Raw genomic sequence first — 27,025 nt, forward strand, 5'->3', positions numbered from 1 at the left:
ATAGATTTCTGTTTGAAAGAAACATCTTCCTCATAGACTACGAAATAACCTAAAAGTTTTGAAGATCACTCAGTAAGAAGATGGAATATCATCAGATAAAAATAAATGTAATTAATATGCACAGGAAAAAAATATGGAATTGCCATAATTCAGTCAATTGGCGTCTTGTGTTCTTAGTTGCCTTTGGCGCAACGATTAAAATAAATAAACTACACATACTAATTCAAGCCATAAAATCCGGGGTGTTACCATCTTCGAAAATGGACAATTAGTTTTCATTTCGTTTCTACTTCTATATCCAAATATACAGAGAGAGAGAGAGAATGGAACTTTATGTACACTGAAACCATTATGTAACTCCCGTATTTATATATCCCTCATCTTTCTATATTTTAACTCTCTGTGTACTCCCTCATCTCATGAAATCTCCATGGTACTCTAGTTATTTGGAAGAGATTTACACCTCGAACTGATCAAAATTTGAAGACAATTCTGTTACAGAATATTTGTATGATATTTTAGATACTTTACATATAAAACACATGATAACTTATAACTTTTGGAATAAATTCTTCAGAGAAATATTCAGGATTATAACTGATCATATCCCCTTTACCACTTTCAGGTCCTGGATGTGGCGCTGGTCATTTCTCCTGCAGAAATGGCAAATGTATTAAAACTACTCTAGTGTGTAATGGTCATAACAATTGTGGAGATCTAAGTGACGAGTCTTTCGAAGTTGATGGTGGATGTGGTAAGTGTTTTAGACAGTAGGCGGACCTGAAATCAGTAGTTATTTAGTAGAGGATCTAAGATCCGTCAGACGAATAATTTAATTACTGTATTATTTTCTAGAGCAAAGAATTTGATGTCAGATATTAATAAAAAGTATATTTCTTCTTTCTTTTTTTAGGAAGGCTGATTATATGTGGAGGAACCATACTTACAGTTATCTTATTTTCTTTAATGGTCTGGCCTACTATTTATTACTGTCGGTATCGTGCCCAAAAAGCTGAGTTAATGAGGAAAGAGATGAGGCTTGAAAATAAAATTGCTCCAACAAAATATGACCCCATTTCCATGAATTCGTTTCAAGCCAATGTAAATTTAGAAGAAGAAGAAAGAATAAATCGATTTTGAGATTTATTATCAAAGTTATTATCATCATTATGAAGATATTACGCTCCTGGTCACTTCATAGAAGTTATCTGTTTATCATGTAAACTCTTACAAAGCAGTTAGAAATAATCGAGTGTAATATAAAATATTTTCAATAAACTTCGGTGAAATCGGACTGAAACCAGGCATTGATTCTATTTTTGTTATTCAAGTTAAGGAAAATAAAATATAATTATCTTTAATCTGAAAATGAGTGTTTATCTAATGTTAATCGATAAGTTCAAATGCCACAAATCCACAATGCTTAATTACTATTTTATATAAGAAGACCTAATTACTATTTTATATAAGAAACTGGAAACGATTTCTTTTAAGAAAAACTGATACATTTAAGAAGAAGCACTGTAATTTGCGTCCCCATAAAACTGCTTCATACACCAATCTCTTCTTGTATTCGCGCATGTCCAGAGGCGGCTGTAAATTTGTTTGTTCCAAATCTCTTCTCAGATTTTTTAAAAATCTGGGAAGAGATTTGGAACAAACACATAAATGCAGGCAGGTCAAGAGTTCTGCATGCAGGAGAAGGAAACTTCCATTAAAGCTTAGGAAATACTGAAAGAGGTTGATGTTGGGTATTGCCACAACCATCTGCCTGCTTCTACGAGTCGTAGCTAGTTCAAAGAAGGTTGACAATCGCTTGGAAAAAAGTAGAGGACCTGGATTGTGAATGAATTATGGATGATTTTTAGATGTTGACCGATGCGTTGAAAATTTGTTTAAAGAGCGAAGTAACAAGGCTTCAAGGATGGTCAGAAATCGGGCAGCTATGTTGTTATGCAGAAAACCCAAAATAACTTATATACTTAGTGGGATTGAATTTAAAACGGCAGACGAAGAAAGAGATTTAGGAATTACGATATGTTCAGACATGAAATTCTCCGCAGTGTAGATGGATCCACGATGATTTATCAAATATTTGAGACTATAGAGGCAATTCTCAAGGAGATTTTAAGGTGCTGAAAAACGGCTTCAAGTACTTCATGCAAAAGAATATGAGATTGAACTCAATAAAACTGTGCATTGAGTTTTCTCAGGAAAGAACTTAAATATTCATGTTTCTCTTCAAGAAATTGATTTGTGCTTTACTAAAATTTCTAGGAATGTTTATTTTAAGTTTTTGTGATATTGAGCCCGGTTTTGAGACATTTTCTTCATGGATTGGCTGTTGCATGCTTGTCAAAATTCTGTGTTTCTAGAATGTAACAGGTTGTTCAGAAATTTATATAAACTATACAAGGATGTCCATTTACTTTACACAAGTTCCATTAAGGAGTGCATAAAGATAGCATATGGAAATAATACCTGCTATTTATCTAATGGCCAATTTTAATGAAATTCGGGATGGCTTGACCAGTCATCTCTAGACCCCCACAGTTTCTTGGAGATACGGTAAACTTAAAAATTTATACAGATAATTTTGTGTCCACGATGCTCGATTACTTTTTTCTTTTAGAATCTCTAGGCAATACAAAAATATCTCTTTCAGTCCAATAACTCCCCCTGGGTTATAAGGAAGCTAAATAAAGCATATTCCACCTTCCTTGAGCGAAATCACAGGCATCTAACTACTCCTTCACCTTATTTCCCATAAGTTAAAATATTATAACGATAAAACAAATTTAAATTGCCTGTTAAAGAGGCAGCAGTTGTGAAGGGTTTTTATTATCTTTTAAGATACTATACAGTAATTTTTTTTCAGGTTTTCTTATTCTACTATAATTGTCATATAACGAGGGAAAGCTGTTGATGTTCGGAATTCTCTTTGCGTCACTGGATAATAAAGTTTGCCCTCGCGTAAATCTTTAACAGCTAACAGCACGTTGACTGCTTGTCCCTGTATAAAGAGACGTGGACGCGTACTAAGTAAATATAAGTGACAGCACTAGTAGAACCAGTTTTTTAACATTTCGATTTGTGAGAGTGACGTCACTGGCGAGGATGATTTATATTATCGGGTGATGACGTTGCAACTTTAATTTATGCTGAATCTGCTGTACTATATGCATTTCTTTATATAAGAGACTGGACTATGCGTCTGTCCTAAGCAATGGTTAATCTTAGACGAATTAGGAAACTTAGTCAAAGCAGCAGAAGCTTATTGCAAGAGTATTCGAAGAAGCCCATTTCTTATAATTAATGATAAACCAATTAATGGTTAGTGACGAAGAGGGAATGAAGTACACCATGCTTGTGTGGTTCCATGGTGTAATGGTTAGCACTCTGGACTTTGAATCCAGCGATCCGAGTTCAAATCTCGGTGGAACCTGAGGTTTTTGCACCCTTTTTGCCATTTTTCGCACGAGCTCTATCTGTTCATGCATGGTTAGACATTACAAAGTATATAAATGCTAATATATTTCTAGGAGTTTATTACACCTTTTATTACTCCTTTGGGATTAGTTCTTTTATTTGAACTCGCTAACTAATTATAAAATTAGTCATTAGTATTAAAAATCTCGTACGCTACCTGTGGATCGCAGTCAGCCCTACAGCTAACTCAAAATTGGAATTTAAACTTTTAAAAATAATTTTTTATACGTTTTAATTATTATAAAATAACAATTATTTTAATTTTTATAATACTTTTATATATTTAAGTGGTTTTGAAAGTTATGTCCGATTTATACTTTAGAAGAGTTTTGGATAATAAAAGACACAACTGTAATTAATTAATAATAGTACCAATAGATGTCGCCACACTCACCACAGAATCTTTCTTATATCACATTCAATATTTAATGAAGCGTTAGATACCGTAATTAATTATCTTAATCAGTGCGCAGAACATATTTTGCAAGATACGAAAAAATTTAACTGATTTTATGGAATGGAGATATTTATCTTGCCAATTGAGAAGGTAATCGTTAGTTATGAGTTGGGGAAATTCGAATATGGACACGTAATTAATGAGTACGTGTACCAGTAATAACAGGAAACCAAACATTACTGACCCAGAACTTTATTAAACAGTGTAGCGGTTTTCTTTTACTGTTCTGCCTATTTTCCCGTCTACTGCAATGAACTCGCCCATAATTTCTGTCATATCAGAGGAAGTGTGTGTATAAGAGGTATGATCAAAAAGTTCTGGGACTGACTTTGTATTTCTCAAACCATTGACTAAATTGATTTTATTCTTTTACTAATATTTCATCTGATATCCTGAAGTTTGGCTGATCATGCATGGTATAAAAGCGCAGAATGTGTTCTTATCTACCCTTTGTCGATTAGACGTGCTAAAAGAAGTAAAAGCGTATTGAAAGTGCTTTGAAACAATTTTTTGAAGGTTGTTTAAAACAAATTATATCTGCGCTGCCAAATAAACAAATTAACTTTGCTTACAGGTAATACTGTAGTAGTCATTTTTATATTTATAATAGTAACACAAGAACCCGTAGGAGGGCGCAACCTTCCAACGAGATTAGAGTTTTCAAAATTTAATGTTTTTTTTTTGTTTTTTTTTTTTACGATATTTTTATTTTATATTCTCAACGCACTATTCGATTGCAAGTTAAATTAGAAAAAAATATTTTTAAAAAGCATTTCATATTTTACAGAAATTCACTCACGAAAAAGGTTAATGAGTTTTAATTAATAATTAAGAAATATCTTATGATTCTTTTTTGGATCATTGATTAGCCAGATTCGCAAATATTTGTTGTATGTTTGTTTAAATGTTTCTTTGATTATTTTGAAACCTATTATATTTTTCTCAACAAATAAAAAAGTTGAAAAACATCAGATTCTAACTGGACACTTGTATCACTTCTTAAATTTCATTAATATTGATTAAAATAAATGAATGTACCCACCAAACAGTGCCTTACGTCTTCTAAGACTTCTTACTGGTTTTCACATAATCATTTATAAAACCTATCAAATTCTCAAAGAATTTGGTAAATTAGTTTATGATTTAGATAGATGCGAAACTTCTCATATGTTTTCTAAAGTTTTTGTGGATATTTTAGCGTGTTGCACTCACGAAACTCAATTACATTTCTGTATTGTTTTCTAAATCCCAGGCAGTATATTCATATTTTAATAGAAATTTAATAATCTTGTTAGAAAGTTTTAGGAAAGACTTTATAAGTTTTAACTTACTTACTTGTTTGGGGCGTTCAAGGTTGTTCCATTGGCGAACTGTACCTGAAGCCCTTGCCATTACTGGAAGCATTCCTGGAACTCGTTTACTAGAGAGGATTACTGAATTTCTGCCAAAGCCACAAAATGTCTAATTTTTAACTAATTTCGAATATTTGAGAATAGAAAGAAGTCAGCTGAAACTGGAAATTGACTTTCCGATAATTCCAGGCATGCCCCAGTGAAATTCATTTGGGTCCGGGCGTTGTGAGGAAATTTCTGACGAAAACACGATCCTTCGGATGGAAATATCCTCTTTGGCTCATCTGACTTCGTACTATTTCCAGGTGGGAAAACTTGACTGGGTCTTTGAAGGGAATCCTGCAACATAACGTCAAGAACGCTAAAATCGATATATGCGATAAGTAAATTCAAATGACCCCAACAGCGGCAGCACTATATACTATACGTTGAATATTTCGATTTTTTACAGAAAGAAAGTGGATTTCGTAAATACTCAAGACTACCAAATCCCAGATTCTCCAATTTCCGCAGCAACGTTCTGTTAGAAATGGATCCTTCTTTTGCTTTAATTGAATTTTTCAGTTATTTTCTGCACACTGGACCTCGTATTCTGATGTACAATGCGATCTCTTTCCTGAAGGACTCACTTTCTGCCATATTTCTTTCTTTTAGAGTTGTACTCTCCTTTCGTCTTCCACTTAAAGGTTTGCTTTAAGATTATTGCTTTCACCTTACAAGTGATTTTTTTTTGTTTTCTCAACTGTGGCTTCTGCTAAATATGCTCCAACTATAACAACCTTCTGAAAATCGCTAAGGTATCCTGTGTTCCCCAGGTCCGGATAGACTAAGAACCTCATGAAAGCGTACCGTATTTATCTGATATCAAGGAATTTGTGATCATATGACAACTTTCATTTGCATACCGTACGTTTAATTATCTGTTGATGCCAATTGTCATAGGTTTCTAATTGTCTGGCTACTGAGTGTAGTAGCTACGAGAACCACAGCAACATTCAAAGGGCTACAATTCTAATGCACTAAATTTGTATATTGTTTCACAGGAGGATACAGAGGCCCTGAATGGTACAAAATTTGTTACAATCACCGTCCTCCCCCCAATCGGTAGAAAAGACCTGAATTCGAATTCCGTCAGTGATGACATGAGTTTTTAAAGGACTTTTTCGAGCAACGTAGCTGGGTTAATTGGTCTCAGGCGAGATCGACTAACTCAGCTACGTTGTGAAAAGGCAGCATGATTTTCTCTCTCAGAAACTTGGGTTTTTCATCCAGCAAACAGCGAATCGACCATGGAAAACACGTAAATTATAGACATATATACGGCGCAATATGGCCTACGTTTTCGATGCTCTTTTTTTTAGGCGCATCAAAAACTTGAGTGCATAAAAATAAGTATTTGACAGAGCAAGATATTTAAAAACAATAATCATTTTAAAGTGCAAAAATATACATTGATAAAATCTTCATATCAATCATCATAATCCTCGCCTTCCAATGATCACTGCATCTGATAAATCATTAAACTAAAAACATTAGACTAAATTCTTCATATAATACTCGTGATTAGTTAAAATATCGGAACTTATTAAAGATTATGTGAAAAATGGTACGTTGTAGTTACAAATAATAATACTATGTCACAAAAAATAATAAAAGTACAGTGAAAGAATTATGATTTGGTCCACTGGGGTCATGACATTAATGGGCCACGCGACATTTCGATAGTTTGTTTACTTTAAAGCCATAGTTCTACTCTAAAAGGTTAATTAATTAATTTCACATTTTACTAATTCATAGGCAGAGAAATTTTTATTTACTGTATACAATAGCTTCTTCTCTACCTCCTTATCTTGGAAATGGTCTGATCACTCCATTGGAAATAATGCCATTATTGTTCTCTTATTACATCCACCACCGGTAGTGTAAGATTCATCGGTAAGATCACCACAGTTATTATGACAATCACACTCGAGTCCATTCCAGATGCATCTCTTGTTCCGACAGTGAAATCTCTCGTTTCCTTTGCAGTCAGTGTCTGGAAAAGCAAGAAAAGAAAGAGAAATTATCAAAACTGGAAAACCCGGAGAAAAGTCATATTCACAGAATGGAATATTTCTACAGTTAGTTTCGTATCATACATTTGGAATAATTTCTGGCAATGGTAGGCTAAAGATCAAAAGATTAAGCTATTAAGAGAGTAGAATATTCATAGAATATAATAGAATTTACTTACTTGAATATGCAGTATAAGAAAGCACAAATCCTGACATGTAATAACGGGAACGAGCTGCAGAAGTTTGGTAGATAACAGTCAGTGTTCCAGCACTGGAATATGATTTCCATTCGTTGAAATAGAGTCCATTATTGCAGAGATTAATAATTTTTGCGGACGTATGTATCTGTAAAATTGGATAGAAATTGTTAGAGAATATACAACATACACAAGGAAAAATCCATTAATTTAGTCCATTAACTGTTAAATATTATAATGCTGCAAGTAATCGAGTGAAAGACCGATTTATACTGCGTGAAACAAAGTACTCGAAAAATCCCAGTGAAGAGAATTGGTGTATGCTATGGCGTGCTAATTTTCTCGCAATCAAACTAATAAATTTAGAAATTAAAATTCTTAAACTACTACTATTGAAAAGTTATAGAAGTGTGTTTAAGTCGAAAATTATTATTATTAACTATAATCGAACTGTCAAAGTGCTCACCGATAATCTGTCTTTGCATCTATTACTGAAGAAAATTTCACGTATGGAGACAATCATCCCGTAACCAGCTGGTGGGACAAGGACAACGCTGCAGTTCATCCCACCGGAGTATTCATCTTGCAATCTAGGCTTCATTATTCCTGTTGAATTTGGTCCATTTGAAGCTACATTAACTGTCAAACTCATGGTGATGTTTGCCATACATCTGTCTTCAAGATATACTACATTATATGGAAAACAGAAAAACAAAAATTATGAAATATCTAGCCTTTAAAATTGTTCTGCACTGAATGCACAAACATCTATGAGGGAATCATTGGGCTTAGGGAAAGTTCATTTGGGTTGGAGAAGTGATAACGAATCGCAAGTCCTTAAAGGTGGTTCTAAGAGCAAAGTGCCTAACTACAGACAGGGTAGTTTCACTTTAGTGGTAGGGAAAATCATGGAAGAGATATTAAAAATGCAAAATAGAGGCATCTAGACAGAAATCGTATTCTGAAGGAAACACAGGATGGTTCGTAATGGGAAAATCTTGTTTAACTAATCTGGTTATCTATTTTGAGTTGGATATAATAATTTGGACATTATGTGTTTGGACTTTGGTAAAACATTTGACTCTGTTCCACATAAACGATTACTTTATAAACCTAAATGTATTGCTATCAGGAGTAAGATCGTTAGATGGATCGCGGGGTGGTTGCAGAACAGGAGACAGAAGGATGTGTTATAGATAGTAACTCATCAGATTGGGCTAGGATTAAAAGTGGTCCCTCAAGGATTGGGGACAACTGTTGTTTCTTAAAAAATGTTGGTAAATTAATGCATAGAGTGATATCAAACTCCGGGAGTGTGGTCAGTGACCAGTGCTGAGCAGGGCTCCTTCAAAACGACTTTAGACAGGAAGTTCTCCATGTAGTACAGACAAGCAAAAAGGAGGGATCTAATCGATGTCTATAAAGCTCTGAAAAGGGGTAGCAAAGTGAATGAAGATGAAATTTTCACCTTTATAAATGATGCTACAGCTGGATGACATAAAATCAAATTTAGAGGAAGAGATAGTATGGCAAATACTAATACTAATATATTGAAATACACAAATTGTATACTTACTCGTATGGTACCTAATACACGTACATAAATGTACGAATACGTACAGCAGAAAAATTGAGGTGTAAGGGCCATAAAATATCATATTTTGGGCGGTTTAATAAAGGAGAGAAGCAAGCTGAAGTAGGAAGTCCTCGCAAATTAATGTGACCGCTGTATAAATGAGAATTTCAGGCGAGTTTTATCAATGTTCTGTAAAAACCCGGGCACCTATGAGTACTTATGATATGAGTGAGTTAGATAAAGAGGAGTGAGCGAAAGAATTAGATGTTTGCAGAAATTTCATGTCATGATAGTAGGGGTTGAGGTTATTGAAATGTCAGTTTATAGAAAAATACGCGGGGCTGTAAATTTCCCCAAGGTGACTGCAAAAATAAGTCAATATTATACTTATAGTTATACTTACTTTATATGAATAATTACTTTAATGAAATTTAGTTAATATTAGTAAATATATATGATAATGCAATAAAGTATTAATTAATTAATTTAAGTAAATCATTCAATGTTATAAAATGAAAACAGGTGAAAACTGATAGCCTATAATAATGGTAACTTTCTGTTTTTCTGTATGAAAATCCCAAACACGCGATGTACGTGTATGGGTTGAAGTTTGAGGGGATGAAAGAACATACTTGTTGATTTGAATTTCTGTACATTGTATCTTTCTGGAAATACGTATGAGGGGTGGTTGTTCCAGAAAGCGGAAGCTGAATGACGAGGAAGAGCAAAAGCTGGTACTGTGAGTTTGGAGTTGGACAGTAAAAGGAATTTGGCTAGCTGTTGGATTGTTTTGTAAGGGGGAGAGGAAATTAAAGAGGCTAATTCAGAAGAACAGTGCCCATGGAAGTATCTATGGAAAAGGCATGCAGCAGAACCAGAACGTCTATGAGATAGAGAGTGGAGAGACTTTGTTAGAGATGGAAAATCAATTAACTTAACTGCTCTCTTTTGAAGGGAATCTAGAAGATTGAGAGAGGTTTTGAGGGAACCGCAGAGTTAATAAGATTAATAATAAATCGATTAACATTTGGGTAACTATAAATACCTACACTTCCGCAATGCTGTCCTTATGATACCATCAGCCTCATATACCAAGACAGTGGTTTGTAAATCATTATCTTAAACTAAGAAAGTTTGGCTTGGTTAAAACTGTTAAAACTTAATTCTGTACCTGATGTTTGCTAACATCTATTTGTTAACTAATTCCAGAATAAACCTTAACCTTAACAAATAAGAAATTCCTAAGAGAAATGCCTTAAGTATGATCTGTAATTCCTTTAGAAATTAAATGCATACCTACACTCCACGAAGGTTTACTGTTTATTATTTCACCAATTTCCAGTTCTTGATTCCTGCGCACAATGCCTCTAAAAGAATATTTAGAATCCATATTTGTATTTAACGTATTTTAAAAATATATCAAACTATTTATTTAATAATTTTAATTAATTTAATAATGTTAGCAGTTTATATTTTTATCTTTCTAAATTTAGATTTGTATCGAACTTTGTGTACGATAATAAAGTATCTCATCAATATTATAAAATAAACGATAATGAAATTACGTATGAAATAATTGCTTTATTGATAAAAACATTAAAATTATAAAAGCGGAATCGAGTTTGTGTGTTTATTTTGTTGAGCAATTGTTATAATTAAAACGTTTATAAATTAAAGCTTTTTAATTATAACGGTTAAAAAGTTAAATATTTAAATAAAAGAATGATCAAAATGCGAAGAGGAATAAGGATTCCCTCATCGCCATGAATAGTGAGCTCTCCAATCGTTTACTGTTTGTCTACATATTGGTGGGTGTTTGTACCTCCTATCTTGTTGTTTCATAGATAAGTAGTGCTGTTTAAAGACTATTGTTGTTGAATAATGGCTAAAGTCCCATTTTATACGATATTTTCAGATCATATCAACAAAAGCACGCTTGCTTTGTCCCTACAGATCTTAGTTTGCAATCACTGAAAATTTCAACATCCGTTTTGCAAAATTGGAACGCACAAAAATTGTCAAAGACAGTCGTAATGAGATATGTAGAAAACTTCCTCTTTTGGATTAGTATTGTTTTTTCTAGCGATGATTGTGGTGGCTACAATACATGTAAGTATTTTTCAGACCTATTTATATTTTATAGAGATAGAATTGTGGAGAAAAATTTTATTTAGCTTTTTCGTCATTGATGGTGGTAACATAATCCAATATTGGATTCTACTCTATCCAAAAATAAAACTGTGGTATGTGTAATGGCATATATACTTTTATAAAGCTTGTTTAATCTTTGAGTTATTCAAGTTCAAAGATCGAAGGGACATAAGCAAATTTAATGAATAAATAGTATTCATTCGTTAAAAGGTTTTGTATATTATATAAAACTCTTTGTTTTGGGGAGATGGTGATGTCATGTTCATAGTCCCTCCATCTGTCACAAAATGAAGTCACTCCACATCTTCACTAGAAATGTTTCTTGAAAATCAAGATTAAATTTCTCATCTTTTCGCCTTTCAGGTATTATACACAAAAGCCATGTAAATTAACCTTGTGGTCCTCTCCCAAAATAACTCTGTCCAACTGATTGCTAGGCAACAGGTTTTCAGTCCAAATGTACACAATCATCGGCGAAGTTATAGCACTTATTGGATAAAGCATATTTTAATACGTCTGATAAATGTTATACTAATTAAATTATTTCAATAAGAATATTGAGTTACCTTAATATGATTTCCTTTTAGCTGCTGGAAGTACCAAATATTCTGCAAGGGTGGAAGCCTTTTTACGTTGAGATGACTTCAACATATGGTCTCAAAAAATGTATGTTTTTGTGGTGGCAACTCTGTCTTAAGCGACTTATATGGATAATCCGAGAACTACCTTATTCACTAATGTGTATTATGTCCATAAATTGCGTGTGTTCTCTGGTCGGTTTGCCTGTTTTCCTAATTCTGAGTATGCATAGAGTTTTAATATATTTTTTTTTCTTATTAATATTTTCCGCTCTCTCTAATTATCTATTTACCGATCTATCTATCAATCACTTTTTTCTTTTTTTTTTTTAAAAACAAATACAGTCTTTTTGGAGGACGACTGTCGGGAAGTGGGAACCACAGTTTCCTATCGGCTAGCTGGAATGGGTCCAAAATCTGCAGCCATCTTGAAGCCCACTTCAAGCGACCACTATGCGACAGGAATGAACTGTACTGTAATTCTAGAAGCCGACCGAGGATATGGGATCATTGCTGCTCTTCGCACTATTGATTTTGAATGTGACAGTTGTCAAGATTACTTGAAAGTAAGTACATCAGTTATTTTAAGTGTTATTTGAATACTAGATGTAATATCCAACAAATAAAACGATAAATTCCTATAATGACGAAATTTAAGAAGATACATCACAAGAATAATTAATTAATTTATACTTCAAAACTTATGTTTGTGGACTCGAGAAAATTATCTATGACAGAAAAAGTTATCTCTTATCTCTTAAAATATTAAATTCCACTTTGTTTTGTTTCAGATATTAAACGAAACGTTCTGTGGAAACAAGGATTTCCAGGATGAAAGAAAGGCATTTATTGTTCCTGGTCCCATAGAATTAAACTACTTTACAAGTTATCCCCAAAGAGAAGCAACTAAGATTGGCTTTGAACTGATATTCACAGCTTATTCCAGATGTAAGTTTATACCAAGTTTCAGTTTTGTAAGGGATCATAAGAATTAGAATAAAATAGAACTAAAACTTTAAGAAATCCGGAGACTTTGATCTGGTTGTAGTCCTCTACAAGACTCTCTTTAATAAATCCCATTTTTTATATTTATTACCTTAAACGTAGAGATATGCTTCAGAAATGGCTTTGATATTTTGGGAGTTCTGAAAAAAGTTGTCATATCGCTAATTACATTGTCTGCTTCAAGTAGTTGCGTTGAATTAAACCCAGAGAAGACAATTGCTTGTTGGGGAGGAATTATGGGAAGACATAGTTGTGTATAGTGTTACAGTCAAGCGATACCTGTGGTTCCCACATCTATGCCACATGTATATGAAGAATAATACAGTACTACTGTAAATGCTAGAAAAGTGTCGTGCGTTCTATGTGTAATATTGTATTAGGTTCTGCTTTTGTGTTCTGGCATTTGATCGCAGAGCCCCTGGTGGGAACCCATGTTGCCACACACCGCTAGGAGGTAGCCATGTTGCCCATTATTCTCTGAGAGTTCAAGTGTTTGGAGAAGAAAGGGGATGAAGATAAATGTGGTTGGATAACAGGGAGACTATCCATCTAGAAATTAGAAATTAAAGAGATAGAGGGGCTATCCCTGTGGGGGACTGTTAAGAGCAGTAAAAGGTTTGTGGTGGTAGGGTCAACCAGGCGAAGAGATTGGGATGGGAGGTGGAGGAGGAAAAGCAGGGACGGTAGGGGAGAAAAGTCATATAGAAAAGTATTGGGGGTGGGGAGAAAGCACTGTGGAAGGTGCTTCTCTATTTTGTGATTCTGCACCGGCCAGACCAGCTGCAGCCGATGTCAGCTAATCCCACGTCATGGCAAATGGGCTGTGACGTCAGCAGGACAGGAGGGGCTTCCATGGAGGTGGAACTGCCAGGACATAACACACATTCTGCACATGCACTCAACCCAACTGCAAACCTGTCATGCTTACACTTACACAATGGACAATTTTTCTTTTTTTTTTTTTTTTTTACATATTTAGGGACAGACTGGAAGAACACGAAGCACAGCTCTCACTCACAGATTCGCCATCTTATATTCGTCATCATTCAGAGACAGGACGCAGGTGCCACCTAAATATACTATTTAGATATTACATCACACATTTTTTTTTTTATATATTATTCACATACAATCACTCAATCATTATGGGAAGACAGCTTCAACCATCGAATGGTTCTTTGCAGCTGGTTGGTTTCTTGTTGTAGAGTTTTAGGCATGTCAGCAACTTTGGCAATATGCCAAATTTGCTGAATCGCCTAAAACTCTATAACAAGAAACCAACCAGTTGCTGAGAACCCTTCGATGTTTGAACGCCAAGGCCATATTGCACAAATATTCCTGTAAATTGCATGTGTTCTGTGGTCGATTTTCTATTTACTGGATGAAAAACCTGTTTCCGGGATCAAAAACCATGCTATCCTTGCCTGAGACAGAAGGATAGGATTGACGGAAGAACTCACGTGTCTTCTCCCCCTCCCTTTGTGGAAGACGGTGATTATACTAGTAGTGTTACCATGGCAGCTAATGATGAGGTAACGAAGACTGTGACTTTGGTTAATGACTGCCAAGAAGTGACCATAAATTAACGGGAGAAGCTTTTTATAAAGAAATGATGCTCGAAAGATTGTCTGTGAGGGAACATAGTGGTTTAATCACCGCTTCCCACCCTTGGAGGGAAAAACCTGGGTTTGAATCCCGTCAATGACAGGAGGAACTTACATTTCCGCAGGCTAGTTTGAAAGATTGGCCTTTAAGGCAATCACTCGATCAAGGGATGCCCATTACAGTCCACTAGTTGAGCCAATCAAAATCCTATTTTCTCCCCTACACGTAAAATGGAGTCTTATGAAACAATTTGTTGAGGCCATGGATCAAGACGAACCAGCTTTCAAATACCTCAAGGAAAAATGTCCAAGACTTAGTGAGGCCAAAATAAAGGAAGGTGCGTTCATTGGCCCACATATACGGGACCTTTTGAAGGATAAACACTTTGACCAGTTTCTCCATGGTGATGAGAAATCGGCTTAGGATGCTTTTAAACTTGTAGCAATAAACTTTTTGGGAAACAACAAAGAAGATAACCATAAACAGCTTGTGAGAAACCTGTCATTATACCATATTTTAAACTGCAACATGTCATTAAAAATACACTTTCCTCACTCCCATTTGGTTTTTTACTCGGGTAACTTTGGCGAATTAAGTGGTAAACATGGCGAGAGATTCCATCAGGACATCTGGGTGATGGAGAAGCGATACCAAGGGCAAATGGAACTCTGCAATATTAGGTGACCATTGTTGTACTCTGACAAGAGATGCACCAGATGTGGAGTATAAACGATAGGCTAGTTTTAAATTTTAACAAATTTTAATACAAATATTAATAAAAATAATACAATAAACTGATGTAATCCGATTTATCGGATATTGAAGAAAAAAATCTTGGATTTATTTGACTTTTATTATTTATTTCTTTGCATTTATCCAATACAGATGGAGTTTGTGGGAAAAAACATTTCCAGTGTCGAAATAAGAACTGTATCTGGTCTGGACTGAAATGCGATGGACACAATAATTGTGGAGATCTAAGTGACGAATTTATTAGAAACGGAAGAGGTTGTAGTAAGTAATCTTTCATGAAATATTTATGTGATTTATAAATAAATTTGCTAGATGCCTAAAATAAGAGAAAAATGTGACCATCATACATTTGAATTATGTTAACTTTATATTTAGTTCTGCATCAGATGTGTCAAAAGAGTTATGTACGATATTTTTCGATTGCAGACGGTAGAGACACGGAAGAAATATTAATATTATTATTAATATAATAAATGATAATAAAAATGTAAATATTATCAAATATTCTGTTAAACTGCACTTTTATCCAAACAATTTCACTTTCGGAGAGCAATATTACTCACTGTTTTATGCTTTATTTTCCTGTGTTTTAAATTACTGTATTTTAAGTCACAAAATAGTATAGTAATTGATTTTAATTTGTCTCTAACAGATTCTTGGCTTCTAACAACTATCGGAGTGGCTGTTGGACTGGCTATCTTGATTATCATCATAGTTGTCAGTGGACTCTGTTGGTACAGATATCGTAAGCTGATGCTGCTGACTTCAGATCAAATATCGGAAACTTCAAGCACTGCTCCTCGATGTCCGATTTATTACGGAACAGTCTCTGAAGTTCCCTGTGGTTCTGTGGCCACCTCAGGGAATCGTGCTCTAGTATCCGTCTGTGGCAAGGATCCTCAGTTACTGGACAAGGTTTGCGCCGTGTTAGTGCATGAAGCTCTAGATCATGAGAACGAACAATCGAAACTAAGCAATAAATCATTAGAAAAACATTAAGATTGACGATCATGGCAATTTTTTTTAAAATATCCATAATTGTCGCTTTGAGGCATTGTCTGAACATTTTAAACAAATCATTTTTACAAGAAAGTTAAGGACTATTAACCCTTAAGAAAGATCTCTGATCTTTACGTTGAAATTTTATTTAAACCTCTTAAAAAGGACAAATTCAGGACCCTTTAATGTAATTCTTGAGAGTGTCTCAAGGGTTGTAATAAGTTGTGTACTAATATTTGTTTCTAAGCAATCATTCAGCGAATGCAAATTTCATGATTCTTTCGCATGCATTTACGATTAAGTTTGTTACGTTGAATGTGGAATAAAATATATATTTTTTCTATAGTTATGTTCTCAACAGAATTATATCTTCAATTATGCCAACTGGTTTAAAAAACACTATCATAATAGAGCTACCCGAAAACCAACCCATCTTCCGATGTGTAATATGTTCATTAATTGACTGTGTTCTCTGACCGATTTGCTTGTTTGTGTGGGTGTGCAAGCGTGAAGAATTCTCAAAGGGGTGGGCTCTTTATATTTCTTCAATGAAACTAAGGGCCATTTAGTTTCAATATGTCGTGTCTGTAAATTACACTTATTACACGGGTGGACTTCCTGAGATCGACTAGCTCGGCCACAGTGTGAAGATAAAGAAACAAGTTTCGCTCATCGAAGTGGAATAGAAGGTTTCATGATCTGTCATTAAGTAAATTTGGGAGTGGAAGTTGTTTTTTTATCAGGCGCAAGTTTATGGTTTCTGTAAATTAGGGAGTTCTAAAGGGTGAATATAAACCTTTTTCTCTATGAAAACCGTTTGTTTTCGCCTGTGGCCTGATAATGCAATCTGTCTTGAAATGTCATCAATAATGTCTGTGAGGGTTCAACGGAGTTCGAACTCCAACTTCATGAAACCAGTGCTATCATTCAAACCTATATTCAAACCAATATCGTTTCTTATTATCACTTCGAAGGAAGTGATAACAGGAAATGATATTGAAGGGATGACGTCAGGTTTCTGGACACCTTCATATTAAGCAATGTCTGAAATCAATGAAACTGCTAAACCAGAAATTTATAATCGGCAGCGTGTTCTTCCAATGTTTATTTTAGTTTGCTGGACGAAAAACCAGAGTTTCCGGGAGGAAAAACCATGCTATTCTCGCTTGAGACGGACTAACTCAGCCTCGTTGTGAAAAAGGCCCATAAAAATTCCTGACGTCATCGACGGAACTCAGATCTTTTCCACCCAGTGTGGGGAGACGGCTATTCTGGCCATTCTACCAACTGTGCTACCCACGAGGGCACACTAATTTCGATAATTAATCGTTAATAAGCATTAGTAATTTTAACAATAGGTTTTCTTTTCTAAAAAAATGGATCGAAATATTGTGTTGCTAATTGCCTTAAATAAATATGAATTACCTGGATTTTGCCTATGAACAGCTTTCATCACTGAATAAATTTTGATTTTCTATTACTGAATTAAGCAAATTCAGCAATACTGCTGAATTTGCTTAATATAGATCACTATTAAAGCGCATATTTCAAAAACAAAAAAAAGAATTATATACGCTTTAGTGGGAAAAGAGATAACCGAAATTTGATAAATGGTAATCAGATATGCGTAATGTTTTCTTCAATTAGGTACTTTTTTTGCTAGCACATTACACAAATTCGCCTTTTTATCATTTGGAACATACGAATAAATGTCAGGTCCGCCTGCTGTTTACTGTAATTCTTCTTTATCAACAATTTAGGAATGGGGAAAATTTTTCCCTTTTGTTGCAATTAAACTATATAAAGATAAAAGTTGCTTCAAACACACGCAATTCAAAGGAGTAAGAGCGTTTTAATTTCAAAGAGTTTTGGTTTGATTGCAAGTGGACATTGGAAAATATTTCATATTAGGTTGACCGGGAGAAAGAACTCATAAAACCGTGTGTATTATGTTCATAAATTGAGTGTATTCTTTGGTTGGTTTGTCTGTTTTGATAGACGAAAAAACCCATGATTTTAGGAGGACAAAACCTTTCTGAGATCGACTACTCAGTCACAATGTGAAGAAAGGCTCGCAAAGCCTCACATCATTAATGAGATTCAGATAGAGGCCTTTTCTACATGATATATGAAGGAAGGCAATTATAACACTTATTGCCCATGTAGACAAATTATTCTGGAAGAAACAAATGGAATTAAAGAATGCCAATCAGAAGAACAGTGTCAGTGGAAATATCCTAAAAAAGCCAATCAATGGTTGCTGAATTCTGTGTATCGGGAAGTAGAACAGAGCGAGTATAGAAGGGATTGATTTAATTTTTGTTATATGACGGAACAAAGGGGTTTTAGAGGGGTTTTGAGGAAACCTTCCTATATATATGAGAACAACAGTACTCTACGGTTGTGTGGATATTTGGATTTCGAACTGGGCTAGGAATTGTTTGAAAAAATCCTTAGAATTTTTGTTGGCACTTGTTGGAGACAAAGAGATGGATATGTTTGTGCCGAGAAACCTCAGAAGCTCAAGTTTTTTTTTTTGTCAAGTACAGAAATAATTTGGAAATCTTGGAGTTTCTGAAGATAATTATCGATGAAACAGTGTTCTTTTAAGCGAGAAATCAGTGCGGACTGGGTTACAAATTATCTCAGTATGAATTCGAAGATAAAATGAATTTTAGATATTGTGCCTTATCATAAGCAGTGAGTGCAACAGAGGTAACTGGGCACATCTTGGAAGACTTTCTGATGAACCGAAACAAATGACTTTAAAACGTTTAAAGGAACAGTCTGAGCTTTCTAAACTTTGCGATGAAATTTATCCAAAGATTAATGATACTATCGCTTGTGGATCGACAAATGGAGATCGTCGATTCATGTCTATCGATCGAAGATTCTAGAGGAATTCATACCGACGATCATTAATTGAATGAAAAGCTTTCAATAATATTAATAAATTTCTTGGCTACATTATAAATATTAGAAATTAAGACAGTAAGGCTATATATGGATTTCTTTTCCTTTCAGAGTTCCTTTCCCTTTCATATATGGGAAGGAATATGGACAAATTTTCAAGCAGAAGGTAGAATAATGTACCAGTGAAATAAAAGAGTATAAAAAATGCTACACAGAATAGGAAGCACTGTATGAGATATAGTTAATAATGTTTTTGGTTGTTCAGAATAATACCAAGATAGCTAATACTATGAGGCACCAGCAAATCATGTCTGTAGAATTAGAGCATTCTAAACTAGCATTGATTACAAGTCTAAGTTTCATTGTATACACTCTCGAACTCTTTGGTGCTTAGGCGAAAGTCGCACCAAAATTACATTTCTGCTTTCGAATTTCAGAAACTTCCCACCTAATGCAGAGAAAAACATGCCTCATGACATCACTTAGGAGTGACATCATTTGAGTTAATTGAAAAAGATTCAGAATCAGGAGCGGTCTCATTCATGATTGACTTGCCTAGAGCTTTTAGTCGAAATTACATACACTTTCGAAAGAAATAATGGTTCATGATTCGGGAGTATTGAACTATTCCCACGAAATCTAGCTGATAGCAGCTGTTTCTGCAAATACCCCAATTTCCCCAATCGCATATGTCTCTGATATCCCGACCAGAAATACATGGATTTTCAATTAACTTATCATAGTAACCTTTAAAAAACACGTCATCTGGGCTTCAAGAGCCAGTGCTTAAAAAGCAGTTCTACTCTGATACATTTCAATACGAAAGTGGTTAACAACCATTAAGTGAGCAATTTTGTGACAGAAAGGATCTTGACGTTTAAAACATAGAAATATTTGTTAGGAACCATGGCATCCATTCTGTTTTCAGTTTTGTTTCTAACTCTATATGGAACCTACTTGTGCTATTACGAAACAGGTAAGTATTTTCTTTAGTTAATTAAAATTATTCGATCATAAAATTATTACACGGCTGGGATTGTTGAATCACATAACTGTCTTAATTACCTCTGTTGTGGATGAAAGTCATTAAACGTATTTATTTAAATGTGGCTAAATATTACATGATGTTTGCCGATACCGGCTAACTTAGTCACAGTGTGGAAATACCCATAAAATTCTTTCTGGTCACACAGGATTAAAACTTTAGCCCACTCCACACTGGAGGGCATGAAAAGCAAGTTTAAAGGGTTAAGTCTCTTGCTAGAGTAAACAGAAATTTTACCATCATGGACGTGATGATTATCCTATTGAATTTTAATAAATGTTGAGATTATTTGGACAAATTATTAGAAGGAACGGGTTTGAGCAAAATGCTTAAAAATATGATTTCTTTAGTGTACTAGGAGATGTGAAATTAAACTTCTCACGCAATTTACTATTGTTCGATGTAGACGAAAAATGAATTTGATTGATAACTATTAAGGATTGAAAATACTAAATTCAAATACCGTATACAATAATTGCAAACAAACAATTGTACATTGTATAAACAAAACCCAAAATGATTCTTTCAATATATTTTCTGTATTTTATTTTTTTTTTTGTAGTTTATGTAGAAGAGGAATGTAAGCTTTGGCCGCTTGCCCATTTGTACATTAACGTGACATCCACAGGTCCAGGCTCTGCAGGAATACTGAAACCCCAAGAAAACGCTTCATACTCTGGTAACGTGACCTGTAACGTTACTATTATGGTCCCACCAGGCTACGAAATTGGTGTGAGCATACTGAAATTCGAATTCTTCAATCCTAATGACAACATATGGGTAGGAATGGTATTATTGTTATTTTAAAATAAATTATTTAAAATAAGAAATTTAAATAAATTAATTGATTAAAATTTGTTAGCATAAAGCTTAAGTTTCTAAGCAAAATGATATTGCTTAGCCCGTTTAAAATGAGAAAGAATTCGTTCTATTTTAACAAATTCTTTCTACAAAAGCTGGACAAAATCGTCAGAGAATAAAAGTATAGAAAGTAAGATAAGAACAGTCATCACAAAAATGGTAATTATAATTTTGGTGTGAAGGCTTCCATACTGTAACTACAAGGATTCAGTTAGCACCATTTTTCTGCTGACTCTGAAGGTAAATTTATTCCGTATTTGAAGATCTAATTCGACATCCAAGACTACTTAAGAATAGTAATTAATTAATTATTAAAAAGAGCAAAAAAAGAGCAAGAACAAAATTAATAAGATAAGAACAAAAGGTATTCATGCAGATATGCATTTGAAATTTTACGTTGAATTTCCAAATTGATGAACAACTTTTGTTTTTTTTAAATAAAATGCTATTGTGCCAAATCTAAATCTAAAGTTGTCCCCAAATTAAGAAACTGCCATGTATCTAAAGTGGTCTCAGCTAAGAGAGTCTAACTTGTTCCTGTGATGTATTCCAATCGTACTGATTTTTATATTTCTTCTGCGATGAGTTGTTTTCCTTCCTCAGAAAAGAATTCAAGTAGAACTGTATGATCACCCTCCAGCAAGGACTCTTCCATTAATCAGATCCCAGATTCATTACACTGATCTGTTTATTGAGTAGTTACAACATTTTCAAAAGTATGTGAAACCATCAGCGAAAGATCTATCAATATTGATCTTGGATAATCACATTTACATAGTACATTGAAGACAGTTTTGCAGAAAGTTCCGGATAACTTTGATAGTTTCTCCCCATACTCCACAAAATTTAAACTTTGGATAAAGGATTCTTTTGACCTTGAAATTTGCTTATGGCCAACACTGTGACTCATGAATGGTTAGTAATACAGGCTGGCCTGTCACTCTGATTCAAGTTTCCAAGTTTCTTTGCATGTGGAATATTTCCATTTAATCCAGATCAGTTTGGAAATGAGGAATTTACTCCATCTGATATCATAACCAGACCTACTCCCATCCAACTGTAGATGAAACCATATTCCACTGTTTATGTACCGCCTTGGTATTTTGGATCTCCAGAAATACTCATAACTTTGATAGCTATGGGGCACAGTGAAACATCGGAGAGAACGAAACAAATGCTTTACTTTCTTTGGAGTCAACACGATGTGGTACTGACATAGTATTCCAGTGGCTAATAGGTCAATTACATGCTGCAGTCATGATCCTGTTTTAAAGTGTAAGTTTATGCTTGTTTATGATGTGTGAGGTGTTGAATTCGGACTTATAAACTAAATAAACATTACGTGTATTGAAAAATTTGATTCTGAATTCAATTATTGGTTAAAATATGTCGGAATGACAAAACTTCTTATCTGATCCAATGAAAACCTGGTTTTAAATTGATATTTTGAAATATATCCTGCTTAATTTGAATTTTCATTGAATATTCATATTGTAGCTTGTGCGCATCAGTTTAATTAAGAAAACTGAGAACTATATTAATGACAACATTACGCTTTATTACATCCCACGTTTCTATTTATTCCTTTATTGAGGGTGCTTGCGTAAATGAATGTTAGAAATGGGAAGGGATATCAGGAGATTTATCATAAAGTATGATTCACAAGAGAAATGAATCCACAAAAGAGAAATTTCTGTTCCATTGTGCTCCTGAGGTTCCCTTACACTGCATAAACTACACATCCAATTATGGATACAGAATACAGAAAAGGATTAACGTGTAGTATTATTTTTAATATATCTTCTTTGTGAAATGATAATTGTCAAAATGATTCGTGTTATTTCCAAACCTTTATTTGACCTAATGTTTTTGTTTTCTTATTGCAGATTAATGAAGAACGAATATCCAGTCATGTAGAGTATTACAGCGATTACAAATGGTATAAATCCTTCAAACGGGTGAATCTTTTCTATCGCACTTTGGGCAATGGAACTCGAAAAGAATACGATGGCTTTGTGATTTTGTACACTGCATATTCGAGTAATTTTATTTATATTAATTTAAATTCTATTATTTTCAGTATTAATCGTATTAATATGTAATAATATCATTATGATTATATAGCTGTTATCAGTCATCGACAAATTTGTTAAATATTTGGGGGCCACCGCCAAAAATTAGTTGTTAGCTTGAGTAGGAAAGAGGCATAGGAAAAAAAGTCTTTTGAAACTGTTTTTTTTTACGTAAACCCTAAGCGCAAGAAGTATTATAACCTACATACCGTGCATGGGTTGAAGGTTGGTACGACTCAAATACTTGTGGACATTAGATTTGAATTTCTGTAGATTATAATTTTCGGGAAATACGTATGAAGGAAGGTTGTTCCAGAAAACGAAAGTTGAATGAATAAATGAGGAAGAAGAAAAGTTGATTCTGTGAGTTTAAGTAAGTTAGACAGTACTTTTATTGTCGAAGCCAATTCAGAAGAACAGTGCCCATGGAAGTATCTGTAGAAAAGGCATGCAGCACAAACAGAATACCTATGAGATTGAGAGTAGAAGGCTCTGTTAGAGATGAGTCATTAATTAACCTAGCTGCCTTCTTTTGAATGGAATCTAGAAGCCTGAGAGAGGTTTTGGGGGCACCACCCCAGATGTTGGAACAATATTCCATGGTAGGGCGGATTTGCGATTTGTACAGAGTGAACAGCTGTTTGGAAGAAAAGTAACGCCGAGAGCGAAAGAGAAAACCAAGTTTTTTAGATGCAGAGAAAGCAATATTTGTAATGTGCTTGTGCCAAGAGAGATTAGAAGGCAGGGTGATCCCAGTAGAGATATATGATCTTGACTAGAAATCATTGTGTCATGGATGATAAGCATAAGAGCAGAAGAATCCGTTTTGTGAGATATAAGGCAGGACTAAGTTTTAGAAGGATCGAAATCAAGTTATCTTTGCTCAATTGTAGAATTACCTGGACACCAGCATTTAAGGAACTAGTAGTGGATATTCGAGAAGTTGAAGCTGTTTTTTGTACAGGGCAAAGTTTCTCAAAGTGGAAGGTGGAATGCAACTTGCTGTCATCAGCAAAACTATGGATAGGATTTCTGGTCAATGGAAGAAGGTCATTAATATACAAGAGAAAAAGAGTGGGAGTAAGAAAAGAATCTTGGGGAACAACAGCATTAGTGGAGAAGATAGAAAACACAGAGCCTTCTACCTTCATCCGCAGCGAGCAGTCAGAGGGAAAACTGGATACAAAAAACAGATGGACACTTATTTAGAAGACTTTTACCAGGATTACCTGGAGATCAGCATTTAAGGAATTGGTAGTGGTATTCGAGAGGTTGAAGTTTAACTTTATGCTTGTTTATACTGTGTGAGGTGTTGAATTCTGAGTTAAATATCTACCACATCACATTGATTCCAAAGAAAGTAAAACATTTGTTTTTTCTGTCCGATGTTTCACTGTGCCCCACATAACTATTAAAGTTATGAGTATTTCTGGAGTTCCAAACACGATCAAAAGTCTTTGAAATGTCAAGATCAATCGCATGGGTTTCATCAAACTTTTCCATTGAATTTTGTTCCATAGATGGGCAACTTAAGCCAGAATATCTCTAGTGAATCGATTCTCACGGAATCCGTACTGGCGATCATTCTTCAGATGGAAGGTTTATAGATAATTTAATAGTTGGCAGTTAATTGATTTCTCCATTATTTTAGACAGCTGCCAAACTAAATGAGTGTTTTGCATCTATATTCACACATGAGGAGTTATTGAAGGAGGAGAGGGCCAAATGTTTATCAGTCTTTAACAGGCAGTTAAATGATTTCGTAATAACTGAGAGCAAAGTGGAGGAGAAATTGCTGAAGATAAACATAAGAAAGGCACCTGGGGTAGATGGGATATATCCGGTTATATTAAAGGAAATGGCAAAGGAAATAAGCAAACCCTTAGCCATAATTAAGAGAGCATTCTCGGACTCGGGGAAAATCCCCACGGACTGGAGATGTGCGAATGTTTTTCCAATTCACAAAGGGAGATCAAAGGGTGACACGATTAATTACAGACCTGATAGTTTGACGTCTATTCCAGAGAAAATAACTGAGTCAATGGTTAAAGAAGCATTGCAGGATCATCTAGACAAGACAACAGTAATAATTCAGACACAGCATGGGTTTGGTTGTTAAGGGGAAGCCTTGTCTGACCAATTTTATTGGATACTATGATGTAGTCACAAAGGAACTGAATGCAAAAAATAATTTTGATATCATATACTTGGATTTCAAGAAAGCTTTTCATATTGTTGAACATGGAAGACTACTCTACAAATTGGAGCAGTATGGCATTAAGGGCAAGTTGCTGCAATGGATAAAGGGATGGATGAGTGGGAGACGGCAGAAAGTAGTAATTAATGCGTACTACTCTGCGTGGACTAATGCCATTAGTGGTGTCCCTCAGGGTGTCCATCCTTCTTAAAATGAAGCCTCATTTTAAGAAGGATGTAGAGCTGTTGGAATGAGTGCAGAGAAGGGCAACAAGACTGCTGAAGGTAAATAAGGGGTGCTCTTATGAAGAAAGGTTTAAGTTCTGCAAATTTCAGCTTCTGGAGACTAGGCACCTGCGAGGCGATCTGATTGATGTGTATAAGGCCTTGAATGGATTGAGCAGGTTCAGTGCTGATGGGATTCTTCCTCTTGCTCAGATTACAAACCTAAGGGGGCATAGATTCGGTGTTGGGCCCATTGTTGTTTCGTATATTTATCAATAATTTTTATGAAGGTATATCAAGCTTAATGTCAAAGTTTTCAGATGATACAAAGGTTGGCATGGTTGTTAATATCAGTAATGACAGTATGCTGCTGCAACAGAAACTGGAAAAGTTGAGTAGATGGGCTGAGAAGTGGCAACTGAAGTTTAACATTGACAAATGCAAAGTACTGCATATGAGTAGCAATAACCGAAGAGAAATGTACCAACTGTATGGTACTACACTCAGGGAAGTGGAAAGTGAAAAAGACCTGGGGGTAATTGTGCAGTCGAATATGAAGTTCTCCGGACAGTGAAAACAGGCTGCCAGAGTAGGTCATGGGGTCTTGTCAATGATATACAGGAATTTTGCGAACAGGGATAAGGAGGTGATTATTCCCTTGTATAAGGCAATGGTCAGGCCACACGTCGAATACTGCGTACAGGTCTGGAAGCCTCATTTTAAGAAGGATGTAGAGCTGCTGGAACGAGTACAGAGAAGGGCACCAAGATTAGTGAATGGGACAAAGGGTTGCTCTTACAAAGAAAGGCTTAAGTTCTGCAAATTGCAGCTTCTGGAGACTAGACACCTGCGAGGCGATCTGATTTAGGTGTATAAGGCCTTGAATGGATTGAGCAAGCTTAATTCTGAGGGTATTCTTCCTCTTGCTCAGATTACAAAACCTGAGAGGGCATAGATTCAAACTGAGGAAAGACAGTTGTAGAATAGATGTGCGGAAGTTTGCCTTTAGCCAGCGGATGGTTGATTGCTGGAACAGACTTCCATCTGTTGTTGTGGAAGTTGATAGCTTAAGTAAATTCAAGGCAGAACTAGACAAACATTTGGAATGAATGGATCAGTGAAATGGGAAGGGGTTTTTTGGCTGATGCTGTATAAGTTTGTATTCTTGCATCATGTGCCTCTGCTAATGGTAATGCTAATGCTAAAAGAGTAGACGTAAGTGCAATATGACGATAATTGGATGGGAGAGATTTGTCACCCTTTTTTGGAACTGGTTGGATACGAGAAAATTTCCAAGCAGAAGGGAAACCATAAGATGGAAGCTTATTTACAAAGTGAAAAAAAAGGCAACACACTACAGGAGAGCTCAGGAGCACAGTTTTGAGAATAAGTGGAGAAATGCCATCAGGACTTGGAGCTTTCTTAGCATCAAGTTTGTTCACAATCCTTCTGACATCTTTTTGAACGAAGACCGCAGGAGGCCTTGAATGGAGCGTA

At 35.0% G+C, this 27,025-nt stretch overlaps 2 protein-coding genes and 1 non-coding gene across 3 annotated transcripts; 2 read left to right on the plus strand and 1 right to left on the minus strand.

The window, feature by feature from the left end:
- Positions 1-3,373: 3,373 nt before the first annotated feature.
- TRNAQ-UUG (transfer RNA glutamine (anticodon UUG)) lies at positions 3,374-3,445 on the plus strand. The gene has a single exon. It is a non-coding gene; the product is annotated as a tRNA-Gln (tRNA).
- A 3,718-nt stretch (positions 3,446-7,163) lies between these two features.
- LOC150079491 (uncharacterized) lies at positions 7,164-10,515 on the minus strand. Its single transcript, XM_090383087.1, has 4 exons — positions 10,422-10,515; positions 8,016-8,236; positions 7,532-7,697; positions 7,164-7,333 (listed from the first exon to the last, which is right to left on the minus strand). The coding sequence occupies exons 1-4, from the start codon at positions 10,513-10,515 to the stop codon at positions 7,164-7,166; spliced, it is 651 nt and encodes a 216-aa protein (XP_090239213.1).
- A 613-nt stretch (positions 10,516-11,128) lies between these two features.
- LOC150079492 (uncharacterized) lies at positions 11,129-16,234 on the plus strand. The gene is made up of 5 exons (XM_090383764.1): positions 11,129-11,234; positions 12,200-12,420; positions 12,646-12,802; positions 15,350-15,478; positions 15,870-16,234. Exons 1-5 carry the CDS (start codon positions 11,159-11,161, stop codon positions 16,214-16,216), a joined length of 930 nt encoding a protein of 309 aa, XP_090239890.1. The 5' UTR covers positions 11,129-11,158; the 3' UTR covers positions 16,217-16,234.
- Positions 16,235-27,025: the final 10,791 nt, after the last annotated feature.

Source organism: Mastigoproctus giganteus, chromosome 10 (genome assembly GCF_048544385.1).
Source record: "Mastigoproctus giganteus isolate SK-2022 chromosome 10, ASM4854438v1, whole genome shotgun sequence".
Lineage (NCBI taxonomy): Eukaryota > Metazoa > Arthropoda > Arachnida > Uropygi > Thelyphonidae > Mastigoproctus > Mastigoproctus giganteus.